This window comes from Panthera pardus, unplaced genomic scaffold (assembly GCF_024362965.1).
Source record: "Panthera pardus isolate Hobbes unplaced genomic scaffold, ASM2436296v1 HiC_scaffold_17, whole genome shotgun sequence".
NCBI classification, from domain to species: domain Eukaryota; kingdom Metazoa; phylum Chordata; class Mammalia; order Carnivora; family Felidae; genus Panthera; species Panthera pardus.
This window is the reverse complement of record NW_026526732.1, coordinates 87234571-87253347: the sequence shown is the minus strand read 5'-3', so window position 1 is coordinate 87253347 and position 18777 is coordinate 87234571. Positions and strand designations below refer to the sequence as shown.

The 18777-nt window shown below is 44.0% G+C and overlaps 1 protein-coding gene across 1 annotated transcript in view; it reads right to left on the bottom strand.

Annotated features, from left to right (window-relative positions):
* B3GAT2 (beta-1,3-glucuronyltransferase 2) overlaps window positions 1–18777 on the bottom strand; it is a 95147-nt gene that overhangs the window by 20246 nt on the left and 56124 nt on the right. Inside the window, exon 2 of the mRNA XM_053904761.1 lies at window positions 10616–10760. Coding sequence (XP_053760736.1) covers window positions 10616–10760 — 145 coding nt within the window. The remainder of the gene's footprint in view (window positions 1–10615; window positions 10761–18777) is intronic.

Sequence of the window (18777 nt, the reverse complement as noted above, 5' to 3'; positions counted from 1 at the left end):
GTTATAATTGTATTGTTTTTCAAGTTTATTTATTTTGAGACAGAGACAGCACGAATGGGGGAGGGGCAGGAAGCAAGGGGGAGAGAGAGAATTCTGAGAAGGCTTTGTGCTGCCAGTGCAGAGCCTGATGCAGAGCTCGAACTCACGAAGCCCTGAGATCACGACTTGACTCAAAACCAAGAGTCAACTAAGCCACCCATGTGCCCCTCAGCTGTTATAATTTTAAAATCTCCTCCCCTATGCTCAAATTCTCTTCTTGCTTGACCAATAGAAGTGCTTTCTATGGAAATAATTTTACTGAACATTCTCACACTTTTTCAGTATGGGGCTAGCCCACATCCAACCTCCAGACTAGATCAATGGGTGGCATAGCAGGGGCCATGGCTACTAAAAGACTATTGTGAGTCACAGGAAGAAACAGGAAAGTAGCTTCTGACCACCCAGACCAGCTGTTCTTACTTCTAGCTGCACTTTATAATCACTTCAGACTTAAAAAATACACACCGCCACACGAGGTGCCACACCCACAGATTATGGTTTCATTTGTCAGTGACAAAGCCCATGTATGGACATCTTCTCAAAGCTCCCCAGGGAATTCTGATGTGTAGCCAGTAGGTTGAGACCTACCGAATTAGTCATTCCTTAGAAAGCTCTCCGGAGTACAGTTCAACAACCCCTTTTTAAAAATCTCACCATTAAGAAATAATGGGAATTAGGGCTCAGAGGAATAAGAAGCTGTTCAACTTTTACTTTTGATAATTCTTAAACTAGAAAAAAAGACAAGTTAAAATTCATGAATTCAGCAAACATTTATTCAAGCTACTGCTGTCAGGATGGTGACCCACCTGCAGGTGCTGGCAGAAGAGCAGAACCCTGTCCCAGCAGAGCTCATGGCCAGCAGGGGAAGCCAGGACAGGCAGGACACTGACAGGAGCACCACCTTGAGGACAATTGCATAAAGGGAACATGTGGGAACAGCATCTATGTTGGATGGAAAAGTGGGAAAAACGTCCCAGAGAAAGCTATCCCTCTATCATTAATGAGTCTGGAGAGGTGACTAGAAATTAGCGAGGCAATCCTTGGAAGATAAAGTGACATTCCCTCTTCTGGAGGCAGTGTGCCACTCTCGATTATGCCAGGCCCGTGAGCATGTGGCAATGCCTGGTTGACCCTGGGGGTTGGCCATGGTCAAGGGATTTGAAATGAGGTGGACTGAAGTGCAGCACGTCTAGGTTGGGTCATATGGCTGCTCAAGGGGCCCGGGAAGAAAGCCAGTTAAGGCCAGTTTCTCAAGTCACTGGAGAGACCTGTATGCTACTCACAGCAACCAACCATGTGCCAAGGAAAGCTGGCATGCATGTCAGCCCCCAGGTTAGCCATGCAGACCAACAATCCTTAATGCTTATTTATAGTAATAAACTGTCTGCCTCTTAACAAGTTCCAAATGAAAATTCTATCTATAGGTGTTCTCTCTCCCACAAGCTCTTAGGAAAGTCAAGGTGGTGAAAAAGGGCATTTCTCCCTCCTTGTGACCTGATTAGAAAGTGTGAGAATCATTCTTTGAAATCCTCCCCATGTGCCATCAGTAATTATGACATGATTTTTCATCTGGGAAATTATGAAAATGAGCATATATCTACTTCTCAACAACCTTTTTGAAAAAGTTTATTTGTTTTGAGACAGTGAGCGAGCATGAGCAGGGGGGCGGGGGGCGGCAGAGAGAGAGGATCCCAAGCAGGCTCCGCACTCTCAGTACAAAGCCTGACACGCAGGTGGATCTCAAGAACCACGAGGTTGAGGGGCGCCTGGGTGGCGCAGTCGGTTGAGCGTCCGACTTCAGCCAGGTCACGATCTCGCGGTCCGTGAGTTCAAGCCCCGCATCAGGCTCTGGGCTGATGGCTCGGAGCCTGGAGCCTGTTTCCGATTCTGTGTCTCCCTCTCTCTCTGCCCCTCCCCCGTTCATGCTCTGTCTCTCTCTGTCCCAAAAATAAATAAAAAACGTTGGGAAAAAAAAAAAAAAAGAACCATGAGGTTGTGACCTGAGCCGAGATCAAGAGTCAGAAGCTTAACCGACTGAGCCACCCAGGTGACCCCCTTCTCAAAACTTTCTAATGATCTTTTGTTTTTTTTTTTTTTTTCTCTTATTGATCAGTTTCTTTTTGGAATATTTCATCTAAATCAAGGGCCAGTGTTTATCTCCACATGCCATTGTGCACACTGAGTTAGTTCACTGAATGATAATGAGCACAGGTCCACCAGCCAAGAAAGAAATGAAACCCATCATGAGCCCAAAGCAAAGAGTTTGCATGTTCTTAAGTATTACCTTCAAGAATGATCTGAAATAGCTATATGCAGTGAAAGTTCAAACTTTCAGAGAACAGCAGGAACTTCTGCAGTTATCTGTTCTCATCTCAACTTCACCATAACCCAGAAGGCAGGTGGTCTGATCCCTAATCTATAGGTGGGGAAACTGAGCTAGTACAGCCTGCTGTGTGCAGTGGAGCCTGGGCAGCAGCGATGCCCCTCCCCCACAGCTGCCTGCAGAGATCTAGCCACTACGATATTCAGTCACACATAGCACTGAGTTGAGTCCCCTGGACAAACGCATGAGCCATCAGAACTCTGATGACACAGGAACACATAGACCAATCTTGCTTCCTGATGAAGAGACGGATCATTCAAGTGTCTACAGTGTTGTACCAAGTGCTTTGCATTGAATATCCTATTCTGTGAGGAAGTCCATTTTGCTGTTCTGCAGCTGAAGACAACAGAGGCTCAGAGAACAAGAAGTGGGTCACTGGGCTGTAAACGGGTGAGATGGAATTCAAAGCCAAGTGGGAGTGCCTTCTCCAGAGACGCACTAACCTGAGTTTGATCACTGTGCAACTTTGGATGTGTTACTTAGTATGTCCAGGCCTCAATTTCCTTATATTTAGAGGAGGATAATGATACAAGCACATCCCTTGCAGAACTGAGTGAAGGTTAAATAAGAATGCACACAGGGTGCCGAAGAATGCCTGATGCCTGGTAAATGCTCAGTAAACAATAATCATGAAGTCTTCTGGGTTTCCCAGATACAAGGGAAGCTTCTGATTTTCAAAATTCTTAGTTCTGAATGAAAACTTTACTTACTGAAATTCTGCAGGACACCACTCCACTTTTCCCCCAAGCCCCACTAGAACCTGGCCGCCCCAACATCAGGTACCCTAGAGAAAGACCCTGCTTATGAGCACAGGTGCACAGATGCACAGGTGCTCCTTACCCACACACCCACCTTAACCCAACACAGACATAGTACATAGGCACAGAACCGAACATGCTGTTGGGGCCATTAAAAGTCTCTAGAATGCACCTCGTTCTGGAAATAGCTAAGAAATGGGCAACAGGCAACCTTTTACCCTCACACTTTACCACCATCCCTGTAGTGTTGTAAGTTCTCAGGACAGAATGACAGTGCCCCTGCAGCTGCAATTCTGTCCCAGAGAGCCCTCACACCACTCTAGTGACAGTCACACTGCAACAACCTAAGGACAAGGTCCCAAGTCCCCAAATCCTGCACTGAAAGGCACTGTATTGTCACTCTGAGAACACTAACTTTATCTCCCTTATACAAAACTGTCATGCATTGAAAACAGCACACTTAATTTACAAATGGCTTCAAAGTGGCAACAAGGTTATTACCTCCCTTTTCTTGCAGTATTTATATTTATGAAGCTAAGTCAAATGTTGCCGATTTTGGCTATGCTCATTCGGCTTTGATGATGATTACCTGATCCCAACCAGGCTGAGTTTACCACTACATTATCTACCAAGAAAGGGTTTGCCAAGTGAATTGAACCAGGCAAAATTCCTTGTCAACAAACATCAAGAGAAAGAAAGCCCTGTACAACTGTTATTTCCCAAGAGCCCAATTCCAACCTCCGTAAGGACAGCACATACACAATGAATCCAGGGCCTGAAAACTTGGCAAAGAATAGGATTTTCTTTTTCCCTAATGCGCAGATTCCTATTTTTATTATTATTTTCCTAGTTTTATAAAACTGGTATTCTGATTAACAGAATGTTCTAATTACCTGAAATCACCATATATCTCTGCATATATGTTACAACTCAAAGCACAATACAAATTACACCAATTAAAATCAAAATTAAATTTAATATATCCATTATCACCATACCATACAACAGTGTTAAAAAGACCTAAAATTCTGCTAATTCATGGGCAGAATCTGAAATGGCTTGTTAAAATTTCATAAATATCTGGGGCACCTGGGTGGCTCAGTCAGTTAAGCATCTGACTTCAGCTCAGGTCATGATCTCGTGGTTCATGAGTTTGAGCCCCACAATGGGCTCTGTGCTGAAAGTTCAGAGCCTGGAGCCTGCTTCAGATTCTGTGTCTCTCTCTTTCTCTGGCCCTCCCCTGCTCGCACTCTGTCTCTCTCAAAAATCAATAAACATTAAAAAAAATTTCATAAATAGCTAATATCTATTTATAAGGCCTTCTGTCACCCCCCAGACCCCTCCCTCAGACCCCATACCCTCACCTGGATGGCCACCCCACCATTCATTCATTCTGCACCTGCCACCACATGGTTCTCAAGTCACACTCCCAATCCCATCAGCCCCTAACTCAAAAATTTCACAAATCCTCCAACATCCACAAAAATGAAGACAAATTTCTATTTCAGCAATCGATCCTCACAATCTGACCCATTTGCCTCTCCCCTAAGAGCTACACACACCCAGGGGTTTGCTGTCCCCTAAACTTGCCCTGACCCGGGTGAGGCCTGCCTTGAAGACCCCTCTCAAGGGCTACCTCCTCCATGACCCTTGCCCAAAGTGCCCTCAATGGCAGTTCTCCTGTCTCTTAAAATGTAAACCTAAAACATTCCATTCACACCTCATTTTTGTATGTCATGATACAGTAAGTTACATATGTATCATACTTATTCTCTCTGCTGATACAAAACTACTTGGGGGCAGGGGCCGTGTATCCCTTACAGGCTCTACACAGTCCCACATTCAGTCAGTGTTTGCAGAGTTCAGTCCATGGTGTTCCTCCCGCACCATTAATATTTGGCAGACGGCCAGCCTCCAATAACCAGCCCCTCCACCTTCCTAGGTCTTGGTTTCCTTACTTACCTCACCTCCTTATTAGGAATTAGAGGTGATTCTGCCATGGTGAACTTGTCTATCTAAAGGTCCCAATCCCAACCATCCCTCCAACTTCCTCTCTTTTGGGAATTCAACACAGCTTTTTTCTCTCACAATTTCAACTTCTCTTCTTACATTAAAGGGAAACATAAAAGCAGTTCTCCTACCCCTTGAAACTGCTACCATCTCTCTTCCCTTCTCAATCCTGCCACATTTCTCGAAAGAGTTGTTTCTGGCCCTCTTCGTGGTGCTTACCACCCCTCCCCCGCACCCACCATTCACCCTACTTCCCCTACAGGTCTCTTCTAAATCATGGATCAGATTTTCATTTTAAGAATGGCCCTTTACATCTCTAAAGACCTAGACACTACTATATACTAGAAATGGTGATAAACCACAAAGGGATGGAGAAGCTAGGTGTCAACAGAAAAAGTATAAACACAGTGGACCACATACAACCTCAATCCTTAGAATCAGAACTTGTCAAAACTCACACCACCTAGAGCCAGACCTCAGAAAGCCTCCCACCCATCCTGTTCCTTACACAGATCTGTTTGCAGGCCTCCCAGCTACTGCTTTCCATGACATCCTCTGTGATCACTCTCCTGCCCAAGTGCAACCTCCTTAATCCTTTCAGGGACTGAACTTCCTCCTCCTCTTTGCTCTACTGGAAGTCTAACTTTCCTCAGGCATTTCTGCCAAACCTTTATTCCTCTTGAATTCAGGCCACCTATTCTCCCATATATCCCCTGTTCCAGGGAACAGCCTACAAGGTCCTAATTGCTACCAACCATCTCCATGACACCATCTACGTGCTTCTGGCTCTCACATTCTCACAATCACCAAGCACCCTCCTCTTTCACATCCATGACACAAGGCATCCAACAATCAAATTCAGGACTCATCCACCTCTTCCCACTGGTGACTTCTGCCACTGGTCCACCTCCCCACCCTCAGGTTGGGCCCTGCTCCCTTCCCTGGCCTCCACCCCCCTGCAGCCACTTTAAATGACTGCTCCCTGGGATGTCACCCGTGGGTGCTCATCTAATCCAGAACTTCAACACACCCATGTCCACAGGACTCCAGGCTAGGAAACTGACAGTCTTCCTAGACTTCTCATCCCTCTCTGTAATGCACATGGGAGAAGCTATTGTATCACTTCACAATCACATCTCATTTTTAGGAGGCATGAAATCATCCACAGATGAAACTGTACGTGACCCTGGGTATGCTTTGCTTTTGTAGATGAAAGCATTAGGAAAACAGAGATGTGGTAGACACTCTTCTTTATGCTATGAAAGTTATCCTTTTTGAGCTTGTGGGATGATAGAAAAAAAAAAATCGATCTGGTCTTTGTGCCTAGTTCTCATCGTGCAGCTTATAAAAGCCTTAGCGTTTCCTGAGTGATGGGAGTGACTTTGTTATGCTAATGAGGTGGCTGCTGTGGGTCCCTGGACAGCTCCGGAGTGGGGGCTGGTTACTGGAAAAACCCAATACACAATCAGAAGGTTGGAAAGTTGGGCCACACTGCCGACCTCTGGGGACAGAAGCTAGAGACGGAGTTCAATTGTGTGGCGGCCACTGATCCAATCAGTCATGTCTACATAATGAAACTCCAACTAAATACTCTGAACACACAGGTTCAGTGGAGCTTCCCAAGCTGTGCACACATTCATGTGCTGGGAGGGGGATATATCCTGATTCCACAAGGAAAAGGCACAGAAACTCGACGTTCTCTGCCAGACTTCACCCCATGTGTCTCTTCATGTGGCTGGCCCTAATTTGTATCTTCTGTAATAAGACTGTGGTAGAAGTAGAGCACGATCCTGAATTCTAGGAGCCCTTCTAGTAAATTGGCAAACCTGAGAGAAAAACAAATTTATAGTCAGTCAGGAGTGCAGTTGTCCTGGGGACCCCCAGAGTGTTGCTGGTTAAGTAAGGGCAACTGTGTGGGGTCGGAGCTAACTCTGGGTGGTGAGAGGTGAAGCTGAACAACAGCGCACATGGCTGGATTTTTACCGGAATAGAGTCCCTACTGCATGCCAGGCACTCAACTGGGAACGGAATATACTGTCATCAAAGGAGCACAGTGCCCGCCTGCCACCTCTCAGAGTTAAGCATGAAGTGCATGCACACGTTGAGAATTCAAAACAAATCTCAGCCTTAAGTTCTGAATTTGAACAAGTCTACACCTCCTGGCAAGGCTCGAGATTACTTTAAGCTCAGTTCTTTCAGGCAATGGCTCTTATTGACACCTCCCTGGAAGTGGCCAATGTGGGTCTGTCACTTGAAAGTAACTCCCTGACTTCAAAAAAGAGCTAAAACCTCTTGTGGGCTGCCTTGCCTTTCGTGTAAGAACCAGCCAGTGGTCAGATGCCCGAGGTGCAGGAGCTGAGCCCGAGGCTCAGACAAGCAGACATATTCTAGGTTTCACAGGCTTGGCAGAGCAACGTGGCCGCTAACCCACTGCAGAAGCCACCTGTGTGCGGCTTCCAGGGCAAGGACTGCCTCCGACATGCTGTTCCACCTTGTGGGTGGCTCTTTAACTTTTTTGTTTTTTGTTTTTCAGTAGTAATCATTACCAAGTTTGTTTTTTTTTTAACTTTTCCCCAGGGCAATAGAAATAATCTTTACTTCTCTATTAACATCGTACATGTAATTCCAAAACAATGTTTCTTCATCTGGGAGCAAAAATAGCAACTCTGAAGTCCAAAATGGCAAAATAAAGACAGACACCAAATCTGTCTCCCTGAATGACATGAAAACTTACAGTTCCGATGTCTGATACTCAAATAAACTTCTCGTGGTGGGCAAGGCTGTGACTTCCCAGAAATATAGGCAGGACAGACCCTGAGGGGCTTCTACAAATGTGCTCACCCCTCAAAGCAAGACAGTTGGGGAAATGTTCCCTGTTGGTTAAGTTTCAATTCTTAATCAGTTTGTGAAAATCCAGGAGGGACCCAGGCTCCAGCGCTGTCCTTTCCCTCAGCCACCACAGACCATTTTCTATAGGACTTCCCTGACCTTCTAGAGCACAGCAGGAAACTGGGCTTCCCGCTTCTCTCTCCTTCTAGACTGTGAGTGCTTACAACTCAGAAATGAAGTGGCCAGTACCATTTGTACATGAAGGTCCAAAAGGTCTTTTCCCTCTTCCCACAGAGAGTACATGAATCTTAAGTGAAATGTAAACGAAGCTGTGAATTTTCAAGTTTTAAAATGAGAACTCCCTCCAAATCAGAATTATTATACTATCAACTAAATCACACTCCCTTAAGGCTTCCAAAAATACTAATAATTTACTGAAAACTAATTTGCAAAGCAAGTTCACGTATGAAGAAAATTTAGTGTGGCAAAAGTTGTTTTCTTCGAGACAGAAATCTTACTCCTATTTTGAAACAAGGATAATTAGAAAACATGCAAATCATTCATATTTTATGATACTTCTTATATGATGCTTTGAAAATATACTGAAATGCTTAGAAAAAGCCAAACATCAGTCATGTCATGGAGCAAAGTCTCCCAGAGCAGTGAAAAGGTATCAAATAGTTTGTCACAGGCCAGGCCTAATGTATAAATCCCATGCGCCTTTCTTGAATTTTAAATATATCTATTTGGATCCAAATTCTGAGGGGAATCAATGCAGATGTTCAGTGGGTCTACTGGATACTTGTTCATCTATGTAAAGTTCTTATAACAAAATCCCGGAAGACTTACCCAAGTTGCCCTCACCTTGAAGTTACCATGCAGGGTTATAGGCAGAGATCTTGTGTGTTAGGGGACAGGTCTGCCCAGCCTGTGGTGAAGCAAGGCTCTGGGAAAAGTAAGGACCAAACACCTGTCAGCAGGCTGCTTTAGCAGCCATGAACCCTCACTTAGAATCCAGGGGCCCAGGCTTCTCTCTGAGCTCTTTGATGGAAGCTAAGAGAAGGAAGAGTACATTAACAAAGACCTCAGCAGTCATTCATGCTACATCTCATTCCACACGCAGGGAAACTAAGTCCTAGGGAAGCAAAAGACTTTGAGCAGAAAACTTAGAGAACACTAGGCAAAGTTACACTTCTTATCAGCAAGAGACCAGATTCTCAGAAGACACATTATGGTCAGCCTTCTATTTTCAGAGCCACAAACTCACACTTGACTGAGGAAAGGCCTCTTTTGGGAATTCTCAGGACCTTCTAAATATGGCTGACCTACTCTCCATCTGTCTTCAGGAAAATGCTTTGGCTGAGAGGCCAGCTCAGCTCCCAGGCTGCAAGAACTGAAGACCAAAGGGCAAGGCCAGGGTTGGAGAGGGGAGCCCGGGACAGGGTGACGAGGGAAGGGTAAGAACTCCAAGCTGTCCTTGGGGTCTGAGACCATGGCACACATTTACACAAAACTGGCACTCAGGAAATGTTTGTTAAATGTGGAGTAAAAATATCCTAGTTTGTCACCTCCTGTGACAAAGCTGCCACCGTGCCATGCACAAGAACTTTCCCCAGTAACTCTTACTGCTGGTATATCCTTCATAATCTTGCTCCCTCAATTTTATAGGGTCGTCAGAATAAAAATGACGAATCCAGTTCAGAACACAGCCCTCATCCCATCGGCATTTTGAGAATGGAGGTTTCGACTGCGGTTGGGAAATACACACAAAAGACCGGCTAAGCACAGGATGACAGACAGACAGACAGAGCTGTGTTCCAGAGCTGAAGATTGATGGGATTAATTTTGAAGCTTTTCTGCCTCCATCTTCTAGGTTAGATGTCAGTGATGAATCTTGCCTCTACGCCTCATGTTTTAAACCACATCCTTCCAGTTACCAGAGGCATCATTTTATATAACCCACAGAAATGGAGTCACTTTATGATAACGTAGCACTTTAGGACTTGTCGACTACTACAGGTCTTAATTCAGTTGGCTGGTCAGAGAATAAAAACTTTCAAAGACAGTTATGCTCAGTTAATAAGTGTTTGAAAAGCCAGCAACCCAATTTTATGTTCCAGCTATTAAATGTATCAGTAACTACCAAATTTATCAATAAGCATGACAAGGATTAGCTTGTGAATTTCACATCACTGTTACATTTCTCAGTAAGCACATGATGTACTGACACTAACTGGCCTTAGTTAGCACTGAAAGGTACAGGTAGTGGCCCAGCCTAGGTCTCACCACTGACCTGACACCCAGCCCAGCATAGGCACAAACATTTGTTGGACGAAGGGACAGGTGCATAAACAGCTGACAAAAATGGAACAGAATGAGCATTTTCCAGTTGCCCACAAAACCCATTTCTGCTTCAGTTAATCAAAACGCCTGTCTTGAAAGTTTACTCAGATAGTTCATCTGCTGAATAGAATACGATCTAGGGTTTTAACCGAAGTGGTCTTTCAAAGCTTCCTTCCTCCAGGACACGGTTATAAACAGCAACACCGGCAAGAATGATCAGGGAGGAGCAAGCGTCACCAACCACACTCCTCACCTGCCATGTCGATGGCAAAAGGCCTGTCTGCTCTCCAGCCGGTGTACCAACCAACGACTTTGCCGTTTTCCACCAACGGACGTTCATAGCGTCGCCCGCCAACCAGGCCCACTGGCCAGACAGAGACCTTGCGTGTAGTTCGCATCTATAAGAAGGGGAAAGAGATGTGGTTTAAGTTTCCTTAGGGAAAATAACTCGAAGCGAGGAAAGAAATGTGAGCCACGTAGGAGAATGGGGTGGGGAGGCAGAGACTGGAGATTTTCAAAAGTTGAAGGTTTCCAGACAGAACCCTGCTGCTGGCAGACTGCTGCCCAGTTCGCTGCTGCTGAGCTGCTTGGCACCATCGGCCGTCCTCGGTCACAAACTCAGCTGGCGGCTCAAGGCTTAAGAGAAACAAAGTGGGTGTCAATATCTGAACGGCACTTTTTTGAAGCTAAGCTATACCATCAAAAGTATTTTCTATTGGTTTCAAGGTTGGATCTGAATACCTTGCGTCTTCCGAACTGAGGGTGACTTCCCTTTAGGAAACTCAGTAGCAGCAAAAATTTCACTCAGAGAAGCCAGAGGAGTTGCCTTCCTATGAATTTTTTATTGTTATTAACACAGAAATCTTGGCTGGGGGCATTAACAATGGCATCCAGGGGCACCTGGGTGGCTCAGTTGCTTGAGCGTCTGACTTCGGCTCAGGTCATGATCTCACAGCTCATGGGTTTGAGCCCCGCATCGGGCTCTGTGCTGACAGCTCGAAGCCTGGAGCCTGCTTCAGATTCTGTCTCCCTCTCTTTTGGCCCCTCCCCCACTCAGACCCCCCCATCTCTCTCTCAAAAGTAAATAAACATTAAAAAAAGTAATAATGGGGGCGCCTGGGTGGCTCAGTAGGTTAAGCGTCCAACTTTGGCTCAGGTCATGATCTCACGGTCCGTGAGTTCGAGCCCCACGTCAGGCTCTGTGCTGACAGCTCAGAGCCTGGAGCCTGCTTCAGATTCTGTCTCCCTCTCTCTCTGACCCTCCCCCATTCATGCTCTGTCTCAAAAATAAATAAACATTAAAAAATAAATTTAAAAAAAAAGTAATAATGGCATCCAGATACAGAACAGATACCAGGCATTCTCCAGAGTGACGAAAAGAAAAACATACCCTACATCCTGCCTTTCCAGGGAAACTGGGTCCAGCTAGAAAGGAGCACACCTCACGCACACAGCTGGAGAGGCTGGCCCTCTTCCCACACACCCGGTTGTATCTGGTGAAGTTTTCATCAGACCGCGTTCAACTCAAACTTATTTACTGGATTTCTGTAAAGGCAAAGACATGTTCGCAACAAAGCTTCCTGGTACTGGGCAGGCAGCGTTTTTGGGCAAACCACGGCCACCGCCATAGGACGTGTTGAACAAGCCGTAAGCAGCCCACATGATACCTCTGTGCAAACTAGAAGGTTCCCATTTCCTGAGCACACACACGTGCAGGGGTTGGCAGCTTGGCCATTAAAGTCCAGGCTGGTTTCAGCTCACTCACCCTCTCAGCTGGGGGTGTCCTGGGGCGTGACGTACACAGCTGCCTTTGGAGGGCCTGTTGTCATTACGAGTTCAACACCAAAGCTTTACCTTATATTTACTATACAACTGGGCCATGATCAGTTAACCAGTGGTTAAAATAATGATTACCAATCAAGGATTCTTTTTTATGAAAGGAAAATTATATACTTGGGAAATATTTTCAAGTACAATTCAAGTGAAAGTCATAGTAACCAGAAGCTCCCATTTGCCAGGAATTCCAATTTTATTTATTAATCTCTCACCTCACTCCAAAAAAAAAAAATTAAGAGTGTGAAACATTCCAGGTTATAAAAATCTCACTGCATCAGTCTTCCACAAATCTGGAATTAGTTTTACAGTCTATTACTTTCTCAATAAATTAATCACCACTGCCTTGTGCTCATACTAACTTATATGAGGATTTTTAAAAAGTTCTGCTGAAGTAGAACTGACTGCAGGGAAGAGTGAATAGTTCTGAGATTACTAAGACTGCTTATAAGGCTGGCCCTCGGCTGGCATCTGGGAACTTGGCTTTTGAAACAGTCCTTATGCTGATAAAGTTGTTTTGTCTGCCTCGGCACCGAACACCTGTTTTCCTTTGGGGACCCTGAAACACTTGGGAGGGCAAGAGGTGCCTATGTGACTAGCCCCCATTAAAACCCCTAAACGTTACATGGGTTTCCCAGGGCATTAACATTGCACACCTGTGGTTATAGTTTTGCTGCCGGAGGGAAGAAGTGCTTGCGGGATCCCTCATGGGAGGGAGAGAACGTAGGAAGTCTGCACATGGATTCCTCCAAACCCTTCTTCCTGGTGTCTTTCTGCCTCGTTGATCTGGCCACATATCCATACCGCGTCACTGTAATAAGTCTAAGCCACAAGTACAACTATATGCTGGATGCTATGAGTCCTAGTAAATCACTAGAAATGGGGGTGGTCTTGGGGGACCCCTGAGAGATGTATTTTTTTAAAAATGTTTATTGTTGAGAGACAGAGAAACAGAGTGAGCAGGGGAGGGGCCTAGAGATACACACACAGAATCTGAAGCAGGTTCCAGGCTCTGAGCTGTCAGCACAGAGCCCGTCGTGAGGCTGGAACCCAGGAACTGCGAGATTGTGACCCTAGCCAAAGTCAGACGTTTAACCAACTGAGCCACCCAGGCACCCCTAAAATGTATTTTTACAGCGCAAAACTTGATACATTTTGATACATGTATATAGCCACGAAACCATCACCGCAATGAAGATACCCATTATCCTGCAGAGTTCCCTTGGGCTCATTTTTAAATCCATCCCTACCATCACTCTCCACATCCCCAGTGCCCCTATCTGCATTCCCCACACCACTGGTCTCCTGTCACTATGCATTAGTTTGCATCTCACAGAGTCATGTATGAATGGAATCATAGCATAGACTTTTTAAAAAATAATCTTTAGGGGCGCCTGGGTGGCTCAGTTGGTTAAGCGTCCGACTTCGGCTCAGGTCACGATCTCACAGTTTGTGAGTTCGAGCCCCCCACTGGGCTCTGTACTGACAGCTCAGAGCCTGGAGGGAGCCTGCTTTAGATTTTGTGTCTCATTCTCTCTCTGCCCCTCCCCCACTTGTACTCTGTCTCTGTCTCTCAAAAATAAATAAAAATGTAAAAAAATTTTTAAAAATCTTTAAAAAAAATGTTTATTCACTTTTGAGAACATGTGAGTGGGAGAGGGGCAAAGAGAGGGGGAGGGGAGAGAGGATCTAAATCGGGCTCTGCGCTTACAGCAGTGAGCCCCATGTGGGGCTTGAATTCACACATGAACTGTGAGATCCTGACCTGAACCAAAGTCGGCCACCCAGGTGTCCCCAGCATATATTCTTTTTATTTAGCTTCTTTCACTCTGTGAAACTATGTAACAACTCATCCATGCTATAATGTGTATCAATAGTTAACTCCTTTATATTACTGAAGTACTTTGTTGTATGGATGTGCCACAGTTTTTGTTTTTTTTCCATTTGCCTGTGGGTGGACAGTTGGGTTGTTTCAAACTTCTGGCTATACAGACAAAGCTGCTATGAACATCTGTGTACAAGCCTATATGCACTTCATTTTTTTTCTAAATATTTTTGAGAGAGAACACGCACACACACATGAACGGGGGAGGGGCAGAGAGAGAGGAAGACACAGAATCTGAAGCAGGCTCCAGGCTCCGAGCTGTCAGCACAGAGCCTGACATGGGACTTGAACTCACAACCTGTGAGATCATTACCTGAGCTGAAGTCAGACACAACCAACTGAGCCACCCAGGTGCCCCCATTTTTTGTTTTTGATAGATACCTGAGTGGAATGGCTGGATCACATGGTACACGTACATTTAACTTTTTAAGAAACTGCCAACTTATTTTCCAAAGTGGTTGTGCCATTTTTCATTCTCACTAGCCATGTGAGAGTCCCCATTACTGCACATGCTCAGCTCAGCAACACTTGGTGTGGTCGATATTTCGCTTTAGCCATTTTAACAGGTACGAGTAGTATTTCATTGTGCTTCTAATTTGCATTTTTCTAGTGACCAATTATGTTGACTATCTTTTCATGTGCTTGTCATAATCTCTTTGAAGAAATATTTATGCAAACCTTTTGACTATTTTTAAAATTATTTCTTTACTATTGAGTTTTGAGAGTTATTTATATATTCTGCATACAAAACCCTTCACAGATACCTGATTTACAAATATTTTATCCCAGTCCATGGCTTATCATAATGTTCCTTCATAATAATGTGTCTTGAAAAACAGAACTTTTAATGTTGATGAAGTCCAAGTCATCAATTTGTTCACAGATCATGCTTTTGATGTTGTATCTAAAATATCTTTGCCTAACTCAAGCTCACAAGAGTTTTCTCCTCCTCTCTCCAAGTATTAGAGTTGTAGGTTTTACATTTAGGTTATGATTTTGAGTTGATTTGTGTGTATGGTGCGACAGACAGACTGAGGTGATTTTCCTTCTCCTCCTTGCGGATGGATATCCAACTGTTCCAATTGTAACGTGCACATGGGTATGTGACTGTCCTGGAACAACTCCATAGTCTTTGGACCTTTGTCAAAAGTAAGTTGCCATATACGGGTGGGCTTATTTACGGACCTACTCCTCTGACCCACTGGTCTGCTTGGGTGCTCCTGATGCTAATATACTGTCCTGATTTACTATGGCTTTATAATAACTCTGGTAATCAAGTAGCATTAGCTCTCTTTGTTCTTCTTCCAAGTTTTGACTGTTCTAACTCCTTTTCCTTTCCATAGGAGTTTCACAGGCACATTGTTCATTTCGGCAAAATGTGATTGGGGTTGCATTAAATCTATAGCTCAATTTGGTGAGAACGAACAGCTTAACAGAATGGAGTCTTCTAACACATGAACATAATACAGCTCTTCATTTACTTAGATCTTTTTTATGTAAAAAAATTTTTTTAAAAATTGTATTTATTTATTTTTAGAGAGTGAGCACACGTGAGCCAGCGGGGGAGGGGCAGAGAGAGGAGACAGAGAATCCCAAGAAGGCTTTGTGCTGTCAGCGCAGGGCCTGATGCCAGGGCTCAAACTCACAAACCGTAAGATTGTGACCTTAGCCGAAATCAAGAGTCAGATGCTTAACCGACTGAGCCACCCAGGTGCTCCAGATCTTTAATCTTTCTCAGCAATGTTTTCACGATTTAATTTTTGAATCAATAGTAACATTTAATGCTTTTGTGTCCTAGATCTTCTCCATATGGGGAAAAAAATCCAGAAAATTTACTAAAATCTTCACAGAAATACAGCTCTCTCCCCAACTCACTCCACCTTCAAATTCCTGTTCCCTCACACACTGCAGAAAATATAAACATTTCTATTTTTTGTTTTATATATCAAACATGCCAAATATACAAAGAAATCAAATTAAATGTAACCTGTGTTTTTCTTCAATTGATACAATGCTATTTATTGTAAAGGCACTAAAAATAGTACTGTTCGTTTTTGACATTTCCTTAAAGTGTTTATGATTTTTCAGCCCCTAAACTGCTCTTGCCCAGAGCAGTAAATTTTCAATATGCTAAACATTGGTAAAAAGACCCCATCTCAGACTTGTGTGTCTTCTTGAAAATGGATAGGTTGAGGGGTCCCTGGATGGCTCAGTTGGTTAAACATCCAACTTCGGCTCAGGTCATGATCTCACAGTTTGTGAGTTTAAGCCCAGTGTCAGGCTCTGTGCTGACAGCTCAGAGCCTGGAGCCTGCTTCAGATTCTGTGTTTCTCTCTCTCTCTGCCCACCCCCACTTGTGCTCTCTCAGAAATAAATGTTTAAAAATTTAAAAAAAAAGAAAAGAAAATGCATAGGGTATGCCCTGCATACATCAGATGCCAAAAATTCTTAAGTGTGTAAGCACTTAACTGAAATGTGGGCCACGTGTAATGAGTAAGCAGTGTGTGCCTGAGCAAGGCAAGGGACAAAGGTCACAATCAGGAGAGGAGGAGAGACAATAAAAGAGAAGTCAAAACTGTTTTTAAAATAGGAAGAGGGTGCCTGAGTGGCTCAGTTAGTTAAGTGTCTGATTCTCAATATCAGCTCAGGTCATGATCCCAGGGTTGTGAGATCAAGTCCCCCCATCAGGCTCTGCACTGAGTGTGGAGCCCGCTTGGGATTCTCTCTCTCCCTCTGCTCCTCTCCCCTTCTCTCTCTCTCAAATAAAAATAAAATAGGGAGACAGAAATCACCATTAAAGAGAATACTCCTCTCCCCTTCTCTCTCAAATAAAAATAAAATAGGAAGACAGAAATCACCATTAAAGAGAATAAACCATAACTGTGAGACCACCGGTAAGGGGATTAACCATGACCCCAGCGCATTTTATGGCAGGCTTTTCACTTCCGCTGGGCCATGGAAGACATGTAGGATTTGGCCCATAGACTGAGGAATAGCCTCAGGTTCCAAGTAATGAGATGAACCAAAGAAGCAAAACTTCACGTTTCTGTGCCAGTTTCTTGCTAGAAAATGAAGGTTTACCTTAGCACATTCCAAGCTAACACTTACCTCTGTTTGATTTTTTTTTTTTTAAGAGAACGGGGTGTTAAAAGATGAAAGAGTGACTATTTGAATGCAGGTGAAAAGGCAGGATTATATTGCCAAGTATGCTAAATTTAAAAAAAGTTTTGTCATTTGAGTATAATACTTTGGAAAGATCCAGATGCCCTTGCCACGTGTGCACTGTTCTGAGAGTCAACATGAAATGCTTCATCAGACACGCAGCCCCCCGGCACACCACCACTGTGCTACATAGAGTGTGCCAGACATTTCAAAGGAAAATAGCACAGCTATTTACAGAACTTCCTCATTTCACCCCTGGGATCTATCCTTTGTTCCATGTCCTTTTCACTCAATCTATGCTCTTGAAGGATTCCTTGGCAGCCACCTTCTTTTCTGAGGAGGGGGAGAAATGTAACAATGACTATTAAAAGCAAAAGCACTTTTTTAAGAAAATTTTTTAATGTTTATTTATTTGTGAGAGAGACACAGAGACAGACTGAGAGGCACAGAGCATGAGCAGGGGGAGGGGCAGAGAGAGAGAGAGAGACACACACAGAATCTGAAGCAGGTTCAGGCTCTGAACTCTTAGCACAGAGCCCGACATGGGGCTCAAACTCACTAACTGCACAGAGCCTGATGCGGGCCTTGAACTCAAAAACTACAAGATCATGATCTGAGCTTAAGTCAGACACCCAACCGAGTTACCCAGGTGCCCCAAAAGCACTTTTGTAGAACTAAAATATTCTCCGTGTTTAAAAGCTTTGTTACTTCCTTAACAAAATAGTGGTTACATAACAGACACATCTTCAAGTGCCTGGTATGAGCTCCAACCTAAAACAGAGGACTACAGCATTAAGATATTAAGGTATTAAGATATCAATTAGATATTAAGATAAAGAGAAAGCAATTCATATATTTATAACTGTTACATTATGACAAATAGGTCTGGTCCCCAAAGCATTCTCTTCCTATTTATTCAATACCAAAGTCATAATCTGTCATTTATTCCTCCCACTATGACCCCAATTAAATAGGACTTACAGAGCAACGTTAACCAGCCAAAATTATGGGCAGAGTAATTTCCATAGACCCAATGGCTACAAAGGACACAAAAGACACATCTGGTGCATCTTCACACTCTTCCAGGCTAAATGCCATTTAAACTCTCCCAGGGCAGCTGGTGCTTGTTTATCTTTATCTTCTCCAGAAAAGGAGGGAGGCAGGTAAATATAGCCCACGCCTGTGTCTGGTGACCCTCACCAACAATCTGCTGGTGGTTTTTAGCCAACTATTTTTTCTGCAGCTTTAAGCTGCATCCTTTTGGTCCCACCTTTGGGGTATGGCTGACAGTCAGCTACAGGGACTGGAACACTTCAGAAGATCACATGTAGGTGATCATCAAAATGCCCTCAGAGTAAAACAGAAAAGTTAAACAAATGCCTTTAGCTTCCTTTAAGACATACCACTGAGGTGAAATCTTGTTTTATTTTGTCCAAAGGGAAGTGAATAAAGTTCTTGATCTTCTTAAATTTAAAACACTATAGGCAACCTCAAGGAGTAGAATTACAATAAAGAATGTTACATGCTGTATCCTG